This window comes from Ammodytes marinus (assembly GCF_949987685.1).
Source record: "Ammodytes marinus genome assembly, chromosome: 20".
NCBI classification, from domain to species: domain Eukaryota; kingdom Metazoa; phylum Chordata; class Actinopteri; order Uranoscopiformes; family Ammodytidae; genus Ammodytes; species Ammodytes marinus.
Window position 1 is genome coordinate 12,187,239 of NC_137224.1, and position 22,044 is coordinate 12,209,282.

General features: G+C 45.8%; 1 protein-coding gene across 2 annotated transcripts; it reads right to left on the reverse strand.

Moving 5' to 3' along the window:
* Positions 1-496: 496 nt before the first annotated feature.
* On the reverse strand, positions 497-20,126 carry prr12a (proline rich 12a). 2 transcript variants are annotated; one of them, XM_080049030.1, is made up of 15 exons: positions 19,173-20,126; positions 17,184-17,341; positions 16,654-16,815; positions 11,741-16,395; positions 11,211-11,438; positions 10,364-11,063; positions 9,433-9,932; positions 9,067-9,183; positions 8,686-8,819; positions 6,536-6,990; positions 6,244-6,363; positions 5,661-5,758; positions 5,078-5,209; positions 3,447-3,542; positions 497-1,909 (listed from the first exon to the last, which is right to left on the reverse strand). In XM_080049030.1, the coding sequence occupies exons 1-15, from the start codon at positions 19,253-19,255 to the stop codon at positions 1,775-1,777; spliced, it is 7,773 nt and encodes a 2,590-aa protein (XP_079905156.1). In that variant the 5' UTR covers positions 19,256-20,126; the 3' UTR covers positions 497-1,774. The 2 variants fall into 2 exon arrangements, with proteins under 2 accessions (XP_079905156.1, XP_079905155.1); XM_080049029.1 differs by having other exon boundaries at positions 6,536-7,008.
* Between the last annotated feature and the right edge of the window lie 1,918 nt (positions 20,127-22,044).

Below are 22,044 nucleotides of genomic sequence, written 5' to 3' on the forward strand. Positions count from 1 at the left end.
TTAGTTTAGAAAATCAATTTAGGTGTGACTTCCTTTAATGTAGGCTAATGTAAAAGAAACTTCCGGTATACGCCACGCCCACTTCTTGTTGTGTATCCGGATACAGATACAGATACAGATAATTTTGTTGGTTGAACAGATACAGATACAGATACAGATAATGACGTCTCCGCACACCCCTACTATCTTTCTCACTCCACTGCACACTCAGTCACTACTATCCATGCTTAAAGGAAGCAGGATTAAAAAACTTAAGATGTTAAAATGTATTTAAAAATGTGTTTAAAAACGCACAAAAATATTTAGAATGTTTCAAAAATGTTTACATTTGTAAAATAATTAAAATATCTTTCAAAACACAGGGATTTAGAAAAAAATAAATGTTTTGGGGGGGGGGCTTATATTTTTAAGCATTTTAGTTGCTTAAAAATATAACCCGAATCTAATTGAATTTACACAAACACACTATAGGGAAATGAGACACCGTTTGTTCTTTGCAGATTTTATTTGTTTCTCAAATACAGGAGAGTTAATGTACAAGAAAACAAAGAATTTCATCAAGAACTGTACAATATTTACATGCCTTTTTTCCCTTTTTTATGGAAAATTGGATTGTTTTCAAAATAAGTCATAGTATGCACAAACATCAAAATGATAAAAATGAAATGACTATTTCCTCTTTAAATATTACTTATTTATACTCCTTCCCACATGGGAAATGGATAGTTTACTTATTTTTTCTTTGCACCTGCATGACTGAATGATGATTGAACTGAAGCACAACAATGTTAAGTTTCAAATAGATTTTCCCCCCAGGCTCTTCTTTTATTTTTCCTTCCGCTTCTTCCTTTTTAATATTTTACACCAATCGTATTTCACCCAATACTTCTGTGTCAAAGTCTGGTTATTTTGTACAGAGGGGATGACGGCTTGGATATGTGGGTTACGATTGTATACTGAACCTGTGGAAAATAAAAGTTTTTTTTCTTTTTTCTTCTTAAAATGTTAGGGCAGCAACCCAGCGCTTGTGAGAGTTTAAGTTAAAAACCTCCTCATATAAATAATAAAAATGTGTTTATATAATATCACACAGCAGACTGGTGCTGCCCTTTACATAGCACAGGATGAGAGAGAGAGATAGAGAGCGTTAATCATCACATTTAATTTTTCTATCCATGGACAAGTCCAATGTCTCACGCATTTCACTGCACACTCTACACGCAGTTTAAAAAGCATTCTTACCCTCTTCCACTCTTTTCAAAAGCCAACAAGCTTGATGTTAGTCTTCAAAAAAATAATTTATGTAAAAACTAAGTGGTAATAGTTTCTCTTTGAACTTTCGTCTTCATGACAGAGTCAACAAGATGTCAGTGGCTCCTCCTCATCCGTTGACTTGGCGTTGCGGCTCCTCCTCTTTCGTCCTCCCACTATGCTTCGCTCTCTTTTTTTCACCGGAGCGGGCCAATTGTCTTTCGACCCCCCCTCTTCCTCCTTTCACACAAGGTAAGACATTTCTTTAGTCATTGATCAACAACAAGAAAAAGAACAGAGGCCAGTGTCCGAGGTCACATGAATAGACCCCTTTGAGTTCCTCAAAAGGCCTTTAAAAATTCATCCTCGGATCTTAGAGATTCGAAGAGGGACGGGACGGGACGGGACGGGGGCTGTACATTGGGATCCATTTCTTCCCGTTTTTGTATTTTCACTTTGTTGTTGTTTTTTTATATCCTCTAGCTTTAAATTCATTATCGAGATCTCTTTTTTCGTGGTGGCCTCAGGCCTTGGTGCTGAGCGTGAGCAGCTCGATAAAGGAGCTGTGGAGGGTGTCCAGCCAGCTCTGGTTGGCCATGCACTGCTGCACCACTTCTTCTTGGCCCGGGTCCTCGGTTGCCTGCTCAATAGAGTTGGTCTGAGAAAAGTGGGGGAAAAATAAAAAGACATTTGTTATGCTGAGACGTTGGCGAAAAAGAAGAGCACATGCAAGCTGGCTCCGTGTGTTTTATCAAATGAGATTTGTGCTCTACCATATGGTACATTTGATGCAAATGCGTACGAGAATTTCACAAGTAGTGATAGCTCGAGCTAGGGCTGGGCGATATGGGCCAAAATCAATATCGCGATATTTTTTTACTATATCTCGATACACGATATATATCTCGATATATTTCAAATCTCCTCTAGAGCACATCCTAAATGCTCAATTTAATTTATTTTTTGCATAACATCAAACCAGTAATATGATTTAAATAGTCCCTGCAAAATGTGCCTGCACTAACAATGCATTAGGCTACATGAAACATGTTTATATTCTTTAGTGCTTTCTATTGGAACAATTTGAAACTTGCACATGGCAAAGAGTTTGCACATTGTATTGATTATTCCACATCCTTCCACTCCCATGCAATGGATCCAGCATTATTTTATTTGGAAACAGTTTTTTCCATCTTCTGTTAATCTGTAAACTGAGAACACTAATTATGACTCATTACAACCACTTACTAATTGTTTATCACCACTAACCCCCTGAAGATAGCAGCCACACTTTAAATGCAGAACAGGTTTTGATCCATAATAGTAGTCTATGTGTATAAAAGGCTCTGACATGTATAATGGTTACTGTCGCTTTAAGAGCAGTTGCTCCCTGTCTAAGTTTCGTTTTCTGCCTGTTAGTCCGAGAGAGAGATTCATGCGAGCGCAAACAGCAGGTGGCTCATCGTCCCTCTGTTACCTGCCTTATTGTTTTATTCTCCTGTATTTAGTTAATGAAAATAAAACTGGAAGACAATCAGAGGATTTAAATAAATACGGCTGAGAATAATAGCCTATAGTCTAAAGAAAGCAAAGTCTCATCATCATCCTTCGTTCGCTTTCCTCTCATAAGGACCAGGCTCTGTACAGCGGCCCCTTATGCTGTCAAGCGCCCGTCTACAAAAAAGGTCCATGCTATGAACGACAGCCGCCTTCGCCGTCTTTCACGCCCCCTCCACCCGCTCGTTCGGCTGTCATAAGAGCCACCATCGCCGTCTTTCGCGCCCCCTCCACCCGCTCGTTCGGCTGTCGTAAGAGCAGAGCCCTCGTCTTTTTTTCTGCCCCTCTCGTCGTTGTTTTCACATGGCGATAAAAGTAAACACTCACAGGGCACAGACTACGTCACAGGTGCGCGCCCAGGAGACTCTGGTTGGGAGGGGTGAGTGAGTGAGTTTCCAATGCATGTTCTGTGAGGCAGAGGGGCAGAGAGCCACGGGAAAGAGCGATAGGAGCGAACACCAGCGAGTTTGCCGGTGGCGGCTAAAAAAAACACATTACGTGCCAATTTGTATTCGATGGTCGCGATAGGGTCATTTTATACATCCCCTGGAGCACATCTCGCGATACATCGAATATATTCGATATATCGCCCAGCGGCCCCAGCCCTAGCTCGAGCTAAGAAATGTGTGCTAGCTTACCTCTTTCTTGCACTGTAAGAAGGTGTGGTATTTATAGTGATGCAGGGAGTGGTAGAGGCTGTAGATCCGATTCATGTCGGCTGATAGTTTAAGGTCCTAAAAAATAATAAAAAAAAGGAAATCAGATTAATTTAAAGACAATTGCATCAACTTCACTGGGCAAAAAAACAAAACATCCAGTTACAGTGAACATTAATCTATGTAAGACAGAGTGAAAGTGGAGCAGGTTTGGAAACGTGCAGCAGGTGTTGAAAAAGGGAAGCCGATACTGTTTTTAACCCTTTCTGCCCCCTGTGATATATCTGCTTTTTACAGCAAAAGTAAATTTTGTTGAAACTGGTTTCGGTGCCATCCAAAAACTGTAAAGAATCGCCTTAAAAATGTCCTACAATTGTCCAATGGGTTTCTGATGATGGAAAAAAGGGTACTCCTTGCAGGGCTGTACGCTTATTTTTTTAGGTGGTAGCACTGGTGCTAGCAAGCAAAAAAAATCAGTAGCACAAAAATAAATTCAGTAGCACACAAAGTATGATCGAAAACTTGCATAACCTTAACCCATGCATTTCGCTCTAATTACCGTTTAGCCTGTCATCTTGGTCTCATTTGAAATTCTCAATTAATATCATATCCTAGTGTGTGCAGTAATAATTGTAGAAAAATTAATAGGGGTGCACTGATTGCAATTTAGAAAAAAAATCTAACCTGCCAATTGTAATTTTTTGCTGATTCAGAATTATTTCTCCCCATAAAATTAATATCTATATATTTTCTGTATATATACATATCATTATTATATTCATAATAATATTTCTTTTTGTTAAATGTCCTTCTGTTAATTAAAACCAAACTTTAAAACATTAAACATAGCCTATTAAATAAACAAGTAGGCCTATACATATTGGTAAAATTTGGAATAAGTTAAATAGGTTGTTGTGAATGTGTTGGGAGTAGTTCTTCAGTGGCTTATCAGTTATTTCAAACTTTGTTTAAAAAGACTACTGTTGACTGCTCTCTGCAGCTGAAGCAGTTGATTTTCAAGCTAGCGCACTGCAGGGCTGTGAAGCGCTAACTTCTTGTTCTTACCGGCTTCAAAATAAAAGTTAACTCACGTTTGGGTAGTAACAGGCTTTTAATGTGAAGGCGCACAGGAAATGTTCTGTTTGCACACGCGCTAACTTAACTGGGTGCCGTCTCCTTCCGGTTATTACCGTTGGTGAAGTGTATTAATCGCCGCACAAGCACAGGTCCCGAGCACACATCTTTCACCAGCCAAAGTGGAGGGTGGACTCAATAACTTACTTGCCTAAGACTACATTTACCCGAATTTGGAGAGTGTTAATGTAGAGTGCTAAGCAGAGTTGTGCAGCACTCCTCTGTGTCTCAGACGGACAGCATCTGCTCATTAGCAAGCTGTCGCACTCGTGCAAGTGGAATTGTATTCATCATCGCACGTGATCAATTTCTGTAGCAAATGCGATCAAAACTGTCGCACTGTACAGCCCTGCTTGTCTGAAACACTTTTAGATTTTTTCAGCTTCTTTGAATTACATTTAGGTATCTATTAAGGAGCCGACAACTGTGCTATGTAAAGGGCAGAATGTCTTATCACTCCCAAACACAAACAAACCTACCTGTGGTTTAGGCAGGGTCTTTTTGACTCTGTTGAGGGTCTTGCGGTTGTAAGCGTCCCCGCTTAGCCGCACCCTCACCACTCCTGAGTCCAGGGTTTCTACCATTAGCTGGGGGTAGGCATGCAGGACTTCCTGTCGGGGAAACGACAGGTAAAAGTAGGATACAATTTAAAAACTGACACAGAATAGCGATGAAGTAAAAGAAAAACAGGCCTGATATTTGCAAACTTATTGTTTTTTAATTACAAAATTAGAAAAATGTCAGAACTCCATGTACATGAATTTATAGGCAGGTAATCTTCACACCTGATAAGCTGCATTTTGCTAAGATAAATCACTTTTAACGATTAGTCAATTATCATTGTAAATGAACTATCTGTTTATTGACTAATAAATTCAACTCCAGCTTGTTTTTCTGCACTAGAATCTATTACGTTAATGACATAGATATGAATGAGATCTAAAAAGAAGCTCAAATATATAAAAAATTAAAAACACAGCAATGTATAAAAAATATTTTTTTTTAAGAACATGTTTTTTGTCAGTCACAAGGGCCGAGCAAGAAGCAGCACATCCAAGTTACCTGGTGTTGAGAACTCATGCCGACTCTCCTCAAAAGCCTCCTCTTCTGTTCGCTGATGATGCTGTCAATCTTCCTCATTGGTGGGAGGTATAGCTCATCTACTCGACCAATCATAGAAGAGGAATTTTCATTAGTCATCATTTACATAGCTGCCAGTCATTTTGCAACACCAAATGGCATATTCAAAGTATTCCCGGTGTTATTCCCCCTTCAACCTGTCACACTTTTTGTTTTATTTTGGATTTTCCAAAACCATTAAAAAGGATTCATTGAAATTTGCATGAATTTCCCAACAATTTGCCTGCTATTGCATTGGCAGTTTGTCCACCTGGATGGCTTGTGCTGAAACTTGGCAACCGCTTCTTGTTAGTGGTGATGTTTATTTAACCTGTATAAACTGCACACCCATCCTCAAAGATGATTTTGAAAACACCGTCAAAACCATCAATATAAATGTGTCAATGCAGACATTTCAGGACAGACAGGTTAGGTTAGACACACAATGGTTAGCAGACGTTTCCAAAAAAAAAAACTCTATTGTAAATATGCAGAGGAAGAAGTGTGTGCAGTGTGCAGTTCTCACCGTCTGTGTCCTCCAGGGCTTGGATCATGTCAGGGTCTAGGGCTGTGCTGACCAGCATCTCCACGTAGCTCCTGAACATCTCCCTCATGGCACGGTTGTTCACTCCGCCTTTGACTGGCACTGAGTGAACGAGAACTAGAGTTAAAAACCTTCCAAAGCCCGACCTTCTACCATGGTACACACACAGCAGAAATAACAGATGCTCTGGTATTATACGTGATTATTACATGTGATAAAACCCCAATCAATAAGAAATGTAAAGCAAGCACATAGAATCAAAATGGGATCTCACTTTCGTTCTCACTAGCTGCCTCCTCCGATGAGTCCGAGTCAGATGATGAAGGGATTTCCTTCAGCCACTTCTTCCTCTTCTTGGGCGGTGGCTCTGCCTTCACTTTGGCCGGCTTGGTCTTGGGTGGGCGCTCTGCCTTTACCTTCTCCTTCCTCTCCACCGCTTTCTTCTCCTCCTTGGCCCTACCTCGCTCTGCTGCAGCACGTTTCTCCACTTTGTCCTGCTGCGGCTGTACTCTCTTCTCTCTCTCCCTCTCTCTCTCTGGCTCCCTCTCTTTCTCCTTCTCGTTTGCTTTGGGAACAGCAGCTGGGGTCTCCTTCTTCTCTCGTTCTTTTGTAGTGGCTGCTGTTCTTGTCTTCTCCCTCTGTTCGCGTTGGATCGGTGGAGACACCCTCTCCTCTTTATCGGCTACTCTCGGTGGTGCCTGAGCGGTAGGAGGAGGGGGGGACGCCATTCTGGAAAGAGATTGGCGTCTGACACATGAAGGAAGTAGTTTTTAGGGATGTCAACCACTTTAGAGTTGATCAGATATACAGTATCTCACAAAAGTGAGTACACCCCTCACATTTCTGCACATATTTCATTATACCTTTTCATGGGACAACACTGAAGAAATTACACTTTGATACAATGTATAGTAGTCAGTGTACATTTACTGTCCCCTCAAAATAACTCAACACACAGCCATTAATGTCTAAAGTGCTGGCAACAAAAGTGAGTACACCCCTAACTAAAAATGTCTAAATTGGGCCCAAAGTGTCAATATTTTGAGTGGCCACCATTATTTTCCAGCACTGCCTAAACCCTCTTGGGCATGGAGTTCACCAGAGCTTCATAGGTTGCCACTGGAATCCTCTTCCACTCATTCATGACGACATCACAAAGCTGGTGGATATTAGAGACCTTGGCCTCCTACATCATCCGTATCATGTTGGAATACTGCCCTGCAGTCCAGTTTAGTAAGAGAGGGGATCATGCTCTGCTTCAATATGTCATAGTACATGTTGGCATCCAATGAACTGTAGCTCCCCAGTGCTGGCAGCACTCATGCAGCCCCAGACCATGACCCTCCCACCACCATGCTTGACTGTAGGCAAGACACAATTGTCTTTGTACTCTTCACCTGGTTGCCACCACACACGCTTGACACCATCTGAACCAGATAAGTTTATCTTGGTCTCATCAGACCACAGACATGGACCACCAGTGATCCATGTCCTTAGTCTGCTTGTCTTCAGCAAACTGTTTTTGGGCTTTCTTTTGCATCATCTTTAGAATAGGTTTCCTTCTGGGATGACAGCCATGTAGACCAGTATGATGTGTATGGTCTGAGCACTGACAGGCTGACCTCCCACCCCTTCAAGACCTGCAGCAATGCTGGCAGCACTCATACGTCTATTTTCCAACGCCAACCTCTGGATATGATGCTGAGCATGTGCACCCAACCTTCGTGAACTGGGCTTCAGGGCAGTATTCCACCATGATAACGACCCCAAAACACACCTCCAAGAACGACCACTGCCTTGCTAGAGAAGCTGAGGGTAAAGGTTATGGACTGGCCAAGCATATCTTCAGACCTAAACCCCATTGAGGATCTTTGGGGCATCCTCAAACGGAAGGTGGAGGAGCGTAAGGTCCAGCTCTGTGATGTCGTCATGAATGGGTGGATTGGAAGAGGATTCCAGTGGCAACCTGTGAAGCTCTGGTAAGCTGTACACTGACTAATTTACATTGTATCAAAGTGTCATTTCTTCACTGTTGTCCCATGAAAAGATATAATGAAATATGTGCAGAAATGTGAGGGGTGTACTCACTTTTGTGAGCTACTGTATGTATAGATAAATGTTTATAGATTGGAAATCTATAATTAAGAAGTAATGTCCTTATAGCCGCTATTATTTATCTTATCCTCGCTTATTCAAAAAAAAAAAAAAAATCATATTTCAAGTATCAATAGCCTATTTCATGTTTTGGGGGCTAAATCCAATCCGGCCCCATCAGTCTAAACATGGCCCCCAGGCACTCAACTCCATGCTTTACTCCTTAGGCTGGCTCTAGGAGGGGGCATTGGCATTCCCTGATCTGAGCAAACTGGGATTTCTATTCCTACTAAATCTAGGTAAAGATTCCAATATGGCAAATAATGGTACCTGAGACCGGGTGTGGCTCTGCGCCAAGGTCTTCGAGAGCAGACTCTGACATAATCCTTCTTGTTGACATTCTCCAGAAACTTGACGTAGATTCGCTGGTATCGTCTCTTGGCATCTCCGAAGTAGCCAAGATACTAAACCAGAAACAGAATATTAAGAGATTAAAAAAAATTATATAAAAAGCACAACTTTCAGTGTAAATAGTTTAAGTTATGGTAATGTGACTGCAATAATTAATCTATATAATTTAAATACATCACAGCAATGACTACAGTATTTTCATTGTGTGCTATTATGTAGCTGGGGCTGTGAAAAGTGTCCATTCAAATTGACTCTATGCAGGTGTGGATACATTACCGTAAGCTTGGGGGGGATACTCACATTGCTTGTGGCGCAAAACTGTCTCTGTCCATCTTTGATCTCAGGGCTGAACTTCTGCAGCAGAGCTTTCTGCACTCTCCAGATGGGTGGAGGCTCCCGGCCCGTTTGCAGTGCCAGCTGTGCACAAACACGCGGCACGCTGGTAAATACAACATCTCTCTGAACCTTGACAGCTACTAGAGGATTCAGGTTTCTCACTTTACTTCTTCAAAAAAGGAGCACCAAGTGATTATTCCCTTGGTTAATACACTATGTTTAGCCTGTATTGACACCTTTATATCTGTAAATCAATAATACATATCTGTGTTTAATTATTCATTATGGATGAAGGGCTTAGGGAGGGAACACACATTTCCACACAAATACCTTGAGAGTATGGATGTCTTCCACCCGCACCACAAACTCGTCCCTTTCTCTGAAGATGCCCTCCCCTCCACTCTCGCTTTCATCCTCTTCACTCTCCCCGACGATGGCTGCATCTTCTTGCTTCTGGGCCAGGTGCAGGGAGGTGATCTTGGGCGGCGGGGCCTCTTCCGGAGAGGCGGGGGACTCCGGAGACGGCACGGGAGACTCTATCTGAGTGAGAGATGGGGGAGGAGGGGAAGTGGAAGAAGGAGGGGGAGGAGGAGAAGTTGCGGGCTGAGGGAGAGTAGCGGCGGGGGGAGGTGACGGAGACGGGGACGTGGGAGCGACTTGGCTCACAGGCTGGGAATTCTCCTGTTGCTCTTCCGTCACAGGTAAGGGAGAGGGGAGAGAGAGGGGAGGGAGTGGAGAGTGGGAGGGAGAGGAGCACGACGAGGCGGGAGATGGAGGGGCAGAGGGAGGTTCGGGAGTCACTGGCGCTTGTGGAATCTCGGGAAGGGCCGCTGGAAGGAAAGAGCAGAAAGATTAGATTGAGGTAAAAAAAAGAAAATAAATATGTTTAAGATATTTTCTGGGGTCTTTTCAATTTTTATTGGATAGGTACAGAGTTGGAAAAGGGAGAGAGAAGCAGACATGGAGTAAACTGGCCCAGCCCGGAGTCGAACCCGCATCCGCTCCGACAAGGACTTTTGCCTTAATGGTACTCGCTCTACCGGTGAGCCACCACCCCAGTTACTGTCAATTTTATAGATCAAGTGACCTCAAAACAGCAACACAAATGCAATTAAAACATATTTTTTTAAATAATGGGACATTTAATTTGACTAAAAATACTGATATAGCTCAACCCGTAGGGGGAAAATATTAAAAAAAATATGTCAATGTGTAAGAAAATGGGACAAGAAATTAATAAACCGTTAGCTCCCGGCCTTACCATCAAGATTAGGCGCACCCAGTGTTTCCAGCTGGGGTTGTCTCTCCTCTGAAATGTATCTCTCTCTGTCCCCTGCTGGGCTCCTCTCCTCCTGATTTTCCTCCTCTCCGTTCTCACCCATGTCTCCCTCTTCTGGCTGGAGGACGTCCGGTTCGTTGGACTGGGGCATGGCATGAGGGGTATGCATGGTCGGCTGTGGGCTAAGCGTGGGAGGCAGCAGTGTGGGAGTAAGAGGAGACTGCTGGCTCGACTGGTGCTGATGCTGCGGTGAAGACGGAGAAGGTAGCTGGGACTGGATGTTGGAGATCAGCTGAGGAGTGTCGTACAGGGCTGAGATGGCCGAGGAGATGCTCTTCTGGAGGTCCTGGTTCTTTCCGACAGAGTCCTCTTCGTCGGAGGAGAACGAGGGCAAGGTCTCCAGGTTCCTCTTTAGCTCGTCTTCCAAGCGTTTGGGGCTGGAGCAGTTGCCCAAAGCCAGACCCCCGTTCCCTTCGCTGTCCCCAAACTGTGGCGGCGGCGGTGGGGGTGGTTGCGCCGGAGACAATGGGTGCAGACCCCCAGATTTACAAGGAGACGTTTCGCCATTGTCATGTTCCATTCCTGGTGAGATGTCCAAGCCTGGAGGTCTCTTCCCCGTCTTGAGGAAGTCCAAGAATGACGCGACGAAGCCAGCCTTGGACTCAGAGTCCTTCTCATCGCCCTAGAAAAATAACAGAAGATTTTGCTCAAATACCAGCCCTAAAGCAAGGTAAACCATACACATTTATACTTGAATGAAATCAGTTTAAATTCAGACTTTCATGCATTCTCTGGTTACAAAGCAAAGACATAATGCAGCAGTTCTTACCCTTTCCTCTAGCCCCTCTTCATCCACTCCTTCACTCATTATCTGGCTTTTCTGCTTGTTCTTGTCCTGACTTCTGGTGCTTTCGGTGCTGCAGGGGGGTCCGGGACTTAAACCAAGTGAGGGTGCAGAGCCGACCGAGCCGTCCGACAAAGCAGGGTCCGTGCCAGACAAAGAGTCCGTCCTCAACAAGGCATCAGATGAGGACAGTGTACCAATTGGTAACTTAATCTAAAGCAAAGCAAAAAGCAAAACAAAAAAACAGTAAGATCTCAAGTAACTTGTTTCTGAACATAACAAAACCAAATAAATACATTTTTACATACAAATTAGCATTTTAATTTCAAAACAACTTAAACAGAGCCGAACCCTAAACATGACTAGTCTGAAAACAAATAAATGCGAAAGAAAGTACAATGAGCGAGTGTTAAACAGAGACAGCGAAAAACAAAATATCCTTAGAAAACAAATAGTCCGTAGCAGTTGCACGTAGCAGCCATGCACAGGTAACACAAACTACAAAAGATGCCTACCTTCAGAGGAGGAATAGGCTCATGTATCTGCTGTTGGGGCTGGTGATGGAGCTGCTGTGGCTGCTGCTGCGACTGCTGGAGGTGATGGTGGTGCATCTGATCCTGCTCCTTCCCGCTCATTTCCATGTACATATCCTCCCTCCTTCCTCCTCTACCTCTACTTCCGCGACCCCTACCCCTCCCTCGTCCTTCCACGGCAAACCCCGCTCCTACAGTCGTCCCACCCATTTCCCCCATCATCCCTCGCGGTGTGAAGGGCTCGGGCATGGGGCGTATGCGAGGCCTGCCTCTTGGCCTAGGGGGGCCATCCCTTTTGGGTCTGGTGGGCTTTCGGCCCCTCTTCTTAGGCGCATCCTGAGGCATGAGATTGTGTGAACCCATAGAGGAGTAGCCAGAGGAGTGATAGAAATCAATGTCGCCCATTAAAGGGCTGAGAGAGCCACTCCCACCTCCTCCTTTCCTGCAGCTGGAAACCAAGTCTGGCAACAGGTCCGGGAGCCTCCGGCTGTTCAACCGAATGTCAGCGGGCTGGTCGGCTTTGTCCTCGTCATCTTCAAACTCATATTCTTGAGCGTAGCTTTTCTTTGGCAGTGTGTTGGGGTCCCGGCGCTCCTTCAACAAGTGGAAAGAGCTGGACTTGAGGAGCTTCTTGGGACGAGATGAGCAGAAAATAGGAGACTGGAGCCCTCCAGAACTAGCTCCTGTGCTAGTTCTCCCGGACCCAGAGGACAGTTTAGTTCCAGCATTGTTGGGACCAGCATTATTGGAGCCCATACCCATGGCTGTGGCCTGGGACTGTATCAATCCTAGCTGTTCGGTGTTGACGGTGGAGGGGAGCTCGTGGGTTTTGAGGGAGTCTAGATCCAGAGTCATGGTGTTGTTGCTGGGTTCTTCCAGGCCATGACAGTATGATTCATAACCCTGATCTCCACCATGGTGACCCATCATGTCGTAGCTAGCTCCGCCACTTCCCCCTGCTCCACCTGCACTCTGTCCAGCCTTCATTGAATCCATTCCCTCTTGCCCGGCATGGCTTTCGTTCATCTCCTCCTGCACCGGTCCCGCGCCTCCAGCACAGCTTGACTTGTAGTCCTCTGCACAGAACATGTCCTCCATACCTGGGAAAAATGAGCGGTCCTCATCCTGAAGGAGGGAATCTGGAAAGCAGATGGAAGTCAGAGGTACAAAGCGGTTGCTCTGTTGATTCTGGTCTGCTTTCTCCACAGGGCTGACTGTGTCGAACTGGTGCTGCTGCTCTGAGCGCTGTTGGTCCAGCTGGCTTTGCTGAGGGGTGAGCTGCTGCTGCGGGTCAGCCTGGGGCTGGGAGTGGGCCGAGGCCGACTGCGGGGGAATGTGGTGGGGGTGCTGTTGGCTGTGAGGGTGGTGGGAGTGGGTCTGTTGGTGTTGAGAACTGGGGTGTTGCTGTTGTTGTTGCTGCTGCTGCGGGTGGTGTTGCGAAAGATGGTGCATGTGAGGCGGAGGGGACAGGCTCATGTTGGGCTCGGAGAGGAAGGAGTGGAGCTCTGAGGCCGGGTGTTGCTGGGAGTGGTGGTGGGACGGGTGCTGCCTCTGCTGCTGCTGCCTCTGCTGCTCCTGCTGTCGGTGGCGATCGCTGCCGCTCCTCACAGCGCCGCCCGCATTGCCACGTCTGTCCTCCGCGTCTGTGTTGGAGGTCTGAGAAAGGGAGCGCTCCAGCATGTCCAAGGAAGACACAGCTGAGCCTTGTTTGACCTGGCTCTGCTCGTGCTGATGCGAAGGGGGCCCGTGGCTATAGTGAGCCGCCGCCACCTCCAGAGCCTGGGACTGCAGTTGAAGCTGGAGCTGGGTGGTCTGGGACTGAGACTGAGCCTGATGTTTACTCGAGCCAAGGGATCCTCCAGCGCCTTCCATTTGCTGTTGGCTTATAGAGTGTTGCTGCTGTTGGGGATGAGAGTCAATTTTGTGGTGCTGTTGATGCTGGTGGGAGTCCATTTTCGGGTGCTGCTGATGTGATTGGTGGGAGTCCATTTTGTGATGCGGTTGGTGTTGCTGATGAGAGTCCATCTTGTGGAGCTGTTGTTGTTGTTGTTGGTGGGAGTCCATTTTGTGGTGCTGCTGATGGGGCTCCAGTTTGTTGCGAGTGGTGTGAGACAGCACCGACTGGAGCAGGTGTGGCGGCTGACGTGATTGATCAGTGGGAGAGTCCATGAGGGAGGCGGTGGCGGACTGGGAATGCTGTTGCTGTACTTCCGGTGTTTTCCGAGGATAAGGGATTTCGGTGCGCTCCTGCGGTTTCTTTTGGAGCTCCATTTGGGTATGCGATGGTATCTGGGAGTGTGAGGACACGTGCTGACTGTGTGAGGAGTGTTGGGGAGCGAGGGAATGTTGGGTGTACGGGTCCCCCCGCCCATAGTGGACTACTGAACCTAGGCTGTCGTGGTGATGGAGGTGGGAGTGCACTTGTTCAGAACTGCCTCTCCCTCCACTCCCTCTGCTGCTTCCGACAGACCTCTCATTTCTTTGCTGCTGTTGTTGTTGTTGATGATGTTGTTGATGTTGTTTCTTTAACGACATCTCAAGCTGGTTTTCCAGCCCAGAGATAGAACCTCCAGACCCTGCGTTACCTACTCCTGCAGTGGATGTTGCACTGTGGGTACGTATCACACTCTGGGGATGGTACCGCTCCTCTGAGGTCTTACCCATGTCATAGCTTAGGCCTTTGCCTGAATCAGACGTTGGGGGCACTGACTGGGGTTGTGGCTGCGTTTGTTGGGATGTCTGTTGGTGATGAGCGGCCTGTGGACCGGGACTTGCTTGGGCTTGCAGCAGGTGCTGGATCAAGAACTCATCGTCATCATCAACTTCCTCTTGGGATCTCTGAGAACCTACACCTAGCATGGAAGTGTCCGCCTTCGTTTTAGAGGAAGTGGAATGATAAGACTGAGGTTGGGAGCTCGGGCCCCGAGTGTCAGGATAGCCCTGTGGGGACGACAGGAAGGGTGGGGACAGAACCGAGGAAATGTATTTATTAGAGCCGGCGCCCCCCGGAGATTGTGTGGGGCAGGTAGGCACTGGGGAGTGCAGCCCTGGACGGATGATGCCCGAGTTGCCTGATGGAGAGGGGCTAGAATCTGGAATATGATAGGAGCCTCCACCACTACGGCCTCCGCCTCTCTCATTGGTCATACTGTTTCCCGTTCCTCCTCCTGACCCAGAGTTTCCACTACCTGCGCCGCTACTGCTTCCTCCCCCTGATGCACCGCTGCCTGAAGAACCACTTGACCTTAAAAGGGCGGGGGAGTGAACTGGGGCTCCGTAGCCCAGTGATGGGCTTCCAGCTCCCCCAAGAGAGGAGGGAAGTGAGCCATAAGCAGAGTCAGTTCCATATATATCAGTAGAGTATGACTGGCTTCGCCCTCCTAAACTCCCATAGCCTTTCCCGCCTGTACCTGAGCTCAGGTCTTGGGCTTGTGGTGAACTGAAGCCTCCGTAGGACTGAGCGAGGTGAGAAGGAGGGGGCTGATTAGGGGAATATGACTGTGTCTGTTGTTGGGGTGGGGTCTGACCAGTAAGAGCCGAATTGGGGGTCTTCACTGGGGGCACGGGAGAACCGTAGCCCGAGAGGCAGGTTTTGGGGAGAGACTGGGGGCCGGAGGAGGAGGTGGAGGGGGGCTGCTGCTGCTGAGGGGCGGGCGGAGGAGGAGCTGCCTGAGGGGGCGGCTGCTGTCGGGAAGGGGCTGCGCTGGAGCTGGAAGTGGGGATGGAGTTGGATGGATGAGCCCCAGAGGTGGCAGAAGAAGAGGAGGAGGAAGAGGACGTAGAGGAAGCGGAGGGGGGCGTGTGAGGAGTTCTTGAGGAGGATGCTGAGCTGGCAGAAGAATAGCCACTGCTGGAGTTGCTTTTGGCACCTTTCCCAGCTGAGGAAGAAGACGAGGATGAGGAGGAGGAGGAATAAGGAGGCTGGATGATTGGCCGATACTGTTCAGTGCGAGCGCTTGGCTTGTGGTCGGACGAGGGGCTCTGGTCGCCCAGTGGGCTGCAAGAAAGGCCGGCATGCCTGTGGTGGGTGGCGATTTGCTGGTACCCTGCCCCTCCACAGCTGAGGTAGTGCTGAAGGGAGTGCGCAGCAGAGGATGAGAGCTGAGACTGAGTCGGCGTGGGCCGCTGGTAGTGCTTGATGACGCTGTCCTGCCGAGGAACTGCCCGTTCCTGAGCCGAATTGGACTGGGACTGGGACTGAGGCTGGGCTGAGGAAAAAACCGATGCGTTGTAGAGCTGGGACGACTGGTCCTGGAGCTGCGACGACAGCAGGTTGAACTGGTGCGACTGCAGGTGCCTGGCAGAGGTTGCCTGGGCCGACGTGGCACTCGTGGGATCCTGGCTGCCCCTGTAGGCAGCTGCTGCGGCACCCTGCGAGGACAGTAGTCTATCAAAACCCAGGCTGGATTGGGAAGGGGCCTTGATGTGTAGCAGGGGGTCGTGTGGGGAGAGCAGACCATTGGATGTGGGACTAAACGTTGGCGTGTCCTGGAGGGAGAGGGAGGCGGTAGGGAAAGAGCGGCTGGAGAAGGACGCTGGATGCTGATAGGCTGAGAGAGCTGAAGAGGAGGGGAAGGAGCCAGAGCCAGGAAGGGCTCCGGAGATGAATAGTTCAGGAGGACCAGGCGTGTGCATCGCTGTTAGGTAAAAAGAAGATGATGCAAAATTACTTAGTATCTATTAAGCTATCGTTTAAATGTCAAAATAATTCAAATCAGAAAGAGGAATAGAAAAGCATTCTAGACTAAGACTAGAAATATTTTTATGTAAAGGCTCGAGTAGCACCACCATTGGAATAATAATGCAGCCAAACATGGGAGGTTCTTTAAATGTCATGTTGACTGTGGGGCCTGTTTGAATGTCAACACATGAGGGAAGATCTCACGCGGCCCTACCTGTCTGCCAGGATGGTGTGCGGAACTGGGAGAGAAGGGAGGAAGCAGAGGGCGGAGGCTGGGGACCCCGGGACTCCAGGGCTGAGATCAGATTCATGACGGAGGCATCAGGGGCGGAAGCGCTGGCATGGTGCAGGCCAGTGTCAAAGAGCCCCGACAGGCCTACATGCAGGAAAGACAGAAGCATGAAAATGGATCCATTGATTAGGAATGCAAATACAGTATTGACTGCTAGTTGCAGAGATGTACATACAATCTTAATTCATAAATCAGAATATGGATTTAATCTTTATGCGTACTATGTCTGAAAATGACTCTTAAACTATTGATAAACTGCATGAGAATAAATGCTGCAACAACATAACGTTTCTAAAACTGTGGCTTTAACATCTAGGGCATCAACTCAATTGAGCCATAATGTTCCCATTTTTCAATGACAATAATCTACCAGGGCCAGCAAGGAGAGGCACAATAATTCATTGCTGGGGTCCCTTATGGTGGTGACATGGAAGGTATGACATTTATCTCACCCAAACTCCGTCCAGCTGCTCCCCAAGCCCCGCCTTGGCCAGAGCTCCCTGGGTGGTGATTGGTGGCATAGCCCTGCAGAGGGTGTGGGGTGGCGTAGGCTTGTCGGTGAAGGAGCTCAGACTCAGGGTGGGATGATCTGGAACTCCCATATACAAGACTACGGAGGAAGGGGAGTGAAATATCATTAATTCCAGAGTACATTTACATAAAACCCTAAATCCCTTCCCCAAAATGTGACCCTTGAGAAAAGACTGTCTGGGTCACTTTTAAAAATGCACAAAATCTAACACGCAAGTTAATTGTTCAATTAGCAACCCACACATCAGATGACAACTCAAGTCTTTTAAGTGTGATTAGTCTCCAAATGTCACTTCTCAACAGTAGCATACATGTGAAAAACAAAATTAATCTGATTTATAATTGCAGCTAAGGGAAGGAAAATCAGTCAGATCAACGTCTAAATAAATGATCAATGACATAATTAAAAACTTGGGCATTACACTTTGTGTAATGCCCAAGTTACAGTAGATGCAAATATGTCAAACCAGCAATGCAAGTGTCATGCAAAAATAATGGGATAGTTAATTTGCAATTATTATAATGAGCCAAAGAGACCCAACCACTATATAATTTAGAAACTTAAAAGCTAAATAAGCTTTTGATTCAGCTGTTGGAACTTTTCTTTACCAGAGAGAGACACATGAAATGCGTGGCTGCCTGGCTGCTCAGACAACATGCTATCACTTTTGCTGCTATTAGCACCGCCTAGCAGCATAGAAATGCAGAGACTAGGCCCGAAAGGCTGCAAGGCCAGTCTTTTTATGTGTTAATAACACCACGAGTAACCGATGTGCACATTACAGCCAGGATAAAAATACAGTGTCTTAAATTTCTACCGAATACGAAATATTGATTTGTCTGCAGCCATTGATTATGTGTTGATGTAGCCAACACCTGGATGGTGCAAGTCGACGCAAATGCTAAAGCTGCATGCAAACACCAGCGACTCGCCACGTTTGTTTAGCCAAATATCACTTTTCGTATAAGCATGATGGCCTTGGGCTGTGTTCGGGCAGCTAACTCTTGGTAAAATCTCAAAAAATGTGTGCAGCTAAATAAAGGCAGAGATGCTTGCGTGCATAGGCAGGCCTCAACTGAATTATATGCTACACAGCGCTAGCAGCCAGGCTAAAGTAAAGCTAAAAGACAGCTATTTGCACAGTCAATTTTTTATTTTTTATTTTTTTAATCATCGTATAAATGCACCCTCGCTTTATGTTTAATTTGAGGGTAACAGTTAAATTGCAAGGTTGATGCAGTGGGAATATTAAATACACAATTGAATTATGCAAATGAACATAAACCATCCAAAAACCAGCACCAATTATCTAGATCACGCTTGGGCAAAACGCATTGGAAATGTTGCAGGAGTATGGCACTGCCTCCATTTCCAGATTTTATTTTATGTGCAGGTCTCTTTACTGCGTTACAGTTTTTTTTACAATCTGTTTCATTTAAACACATCTCCCCTATGTATGCATCAGTTATTCTTGTTGATGTCTTTCAGAGGGGACTGCTGTGAGGGGGTTTGCTGCGTCTGCACTCTTCGCAGCTCCTATCAATCCAGTGAATTTATCTATCGGTGGGCTGTGTCCAGGACTGCACACAGGGAGAACAATATTCATATGGATGCTCCACTCCAGACATTCCCCTCACCTCCAAACCCGCTAGGTCCACCTTTACCTACGTCTGTCAATCATACAATTAAATATCCCCAACCTTTTCCTTCCTCCACCCCGCCCACCCCCACGACACGCACGCTCCATTCCTGTTTATAATATTATTACTATGTAACTGTTTGGATGACAATGCACTACAATTAATGGCAAGGCATGACACCATATATGAACCCAATGGCGACAATTTGTTGACATGGGGTCACCGTGTGCCCTGCAAAAAGTACAACATTGTCTGATTCCAATGCATACCTTGCTTTAGCCGATCTCTCGTAACTCCATCCTGCTCCTGCGCCCAGATCACCAAATCCTGTTCCCGGGTAATTCCTATCCATTTATGTGGCGTACAATGTGTGCGATGAGGACGATCGCCGACGAGATCGTCGCAGAGCACACCACGGAGAAAAATAAAATAAAGCCAGTACTTTTCACGTTTCTCGGTTTCAGGCTATTTTCCCCGGTTTCATAAGCAAGTCCTCAGGAGTGGAAAACAGCATATTGAAAGAGAAATGGAGGGGAGGAGAAAGCTGGATGAAAAAAAGAGGGGGGTCTACGGGGTTATAATCCAACCACCTCCAAAAAAGACAGTCTTTCTCCTTTCCCTGCGCCTTGCCCGTGTATTATTTTCCACAAATGCAGATTGATTCCGCAATCAGTCACGGTCATGATGAAGACGCCGCGGATTTAGGCCGGTGATGGACGAATTGCTGATAAACATTTGATTTGAATGCGTCCCTTTTTCGCTCCGTCTCTCCTACCCTTTCTTCGGGCCAGTCTGCTACGCTGCTAGCAGCAGCAGCCGCCAGAAAAAAAGATTGCAATAAACTGGCCACGTTGGTAGCGATCTCGCCCCCACCCCCCCACAGACGAGCAAGGAGAACGTCAATTTTAAAATATTGTTGTTTTTATCCTCCTCCTATGCATGCAAATCGTTCCCAGCAGCCCCTATCTCTCTCCTGAGCAGAGCTGTGGGCTAGCAGCAGATGCTAGCTGTCAGTAACGTCGCATCAAAATTAAAAGGGGCTGCCTTTATTTCCCTAAATGCTCGCTCCCCTTGTATCTATTTTCTCCGGCCGTACGAAGCAAAAAGCAATGACGAGTCCGCCCCCAACGGGAAAAACGAGACGGACTCAAAAGACTCCAATACCAAAAGGTGAATTGCAAAGAAAGCAGGCCGCGTTCTAATATTTCTTTTTACTCATTTTCCTCCGGAGACGCCATTTTTGAAGGCGGCTGGCCGCTGTCCGTCCTCCCTGTTCATGCTCCCCCTCTCTTCTGTCTCACCGCCGAGGCTCACAGTGTCTGCGGTGACCTCCATTCACCGACCTCTCGCTCTCAGCCAACCAGACCGACACGCTTCCCTACATTTTCATCTTATTGATAAGATAAATTAATTTTAGAAAACATTTATTTTTACACTGGGTGTATAAAAAAAAGAAACAGTCAGCTGTTTGTATAGGACGCTGCCATTGGCTAAGGCGCGTTCGAGTGCACAAATTATCTCCGGTGATAACCAAATTTATGTAGTTGGGCCTTCAGCAGTCACTTTGCAAATCCACTTCCCAATGTGCAGCCTGTGCTTGACAGACTGGTCCAATTCCTGCGTCCAATCTCGCGTCATTATTCGAATAAGCTTCAGTTTGCCTAGAATCAGTGCAGGGCCCTATGCCAAATTGGGCTATTTCCCCCCTTTAAATATACCAGAAACGTAAAATATACACAGGCATATGTTCGTCTGTATTTATTTTATTGTTAAAATTTGCTTTTTTAATTAAACATATCTATATATATATTTATCTATATATTTTAGAACCTGTCTGCCGGACCCCAATATATGTGCAATTGATTTATCAGCCAGCAGATGGTGCACTTTATGGGATGATGATTGTAAAGGAATAGGATTCACAGGAGACACAGAAGAGATAGGCTATTGGTTATGTTCAAACTTCATATATTTGATGTTGGACCAGGGTTTTCCTGAGCTAGGCTACTGTAATCAGCTTCGTCATTGCAATGACCTGTCACTATATCTGAAGCCCACTGAGGCAAATTGCTATTTGTGATATTGGATAGCAACTGGTTTGATTTGATTTAAGTGAAGACATCTACCAAGATAAGACATTTTAAAATAGTGCTACAATAGGTGAACTGGCATCTGAACTAGTTAAGATTTCTAAATGTCAATGTGATTTTATTCCAGGTCATGATCATAACGATGCACACTGAGGCCAGAAATTTCTCATTGTGTTTATCGCTGCTTGTTGCCCTTTAGTGGTGAAGTTAGATCCTATACTAAAATACTGTAAACACCTAGCACGGACTGGCACCCTTTTATTTATTTAAAAACCCTAGGTTCCCATAATGTTAACCTACGTAGAGTTTTTGAGGATAATTAATTAAGTAAGAGTTGGTATTATCTTACCTCGTGTTATAGGACTAATATGTGGGTTAGTTGAAAATAATATACATTAGGCTACTAAGTGTTTTTCTGCCATTTTGTATGCAATATAATCATAAAATAGGATGCAATATGTTGTTATTGCTCCTATTGGTCCTTGTCACATTCTTTAAATCAGTGGTTCTCAATTATTTTATGTCATGCCCCCCCTAGGGGACATACTTTTTTTCGCGCCCCCCCCCCCTCCTCCCCTAAATTGAAATACTATTGAGAACATGCTATTATTTATTTATTTATGTACAAAACCACTGTATGAGTTTCTGGCAAGAGCATTCTGCATACAATCACCTTATTATCAAATTAGATAACAAAAATTAGCTGAGATAACTTCTGCAGCAAAAAAAATCAAAGTTCAGTTTATTAGCTCAATTTGTAACATTTAAACAAGACTGCTCAGTCTGTGTGAATCTCAGGACAGAGAAACAAGAGCAAATGATTCACTGAGGTTTGCATTTCATTCAAAAAAAATGTAAACTGTAAACATAGTTAAGGTGGTGTCTTTTTTATTAGGCTATAGTGATGCGATAACCAATAATTCATTAATGTTATTATTAGTCTACTTGCTTGATTTCTTTTTAAATAGCCTACAGAGACACTTGGAGACACAAGTGGACATTTATTTACTGCAAATCGCGGCCTTTCGCACATCGGGCTTGCTAGCACTTT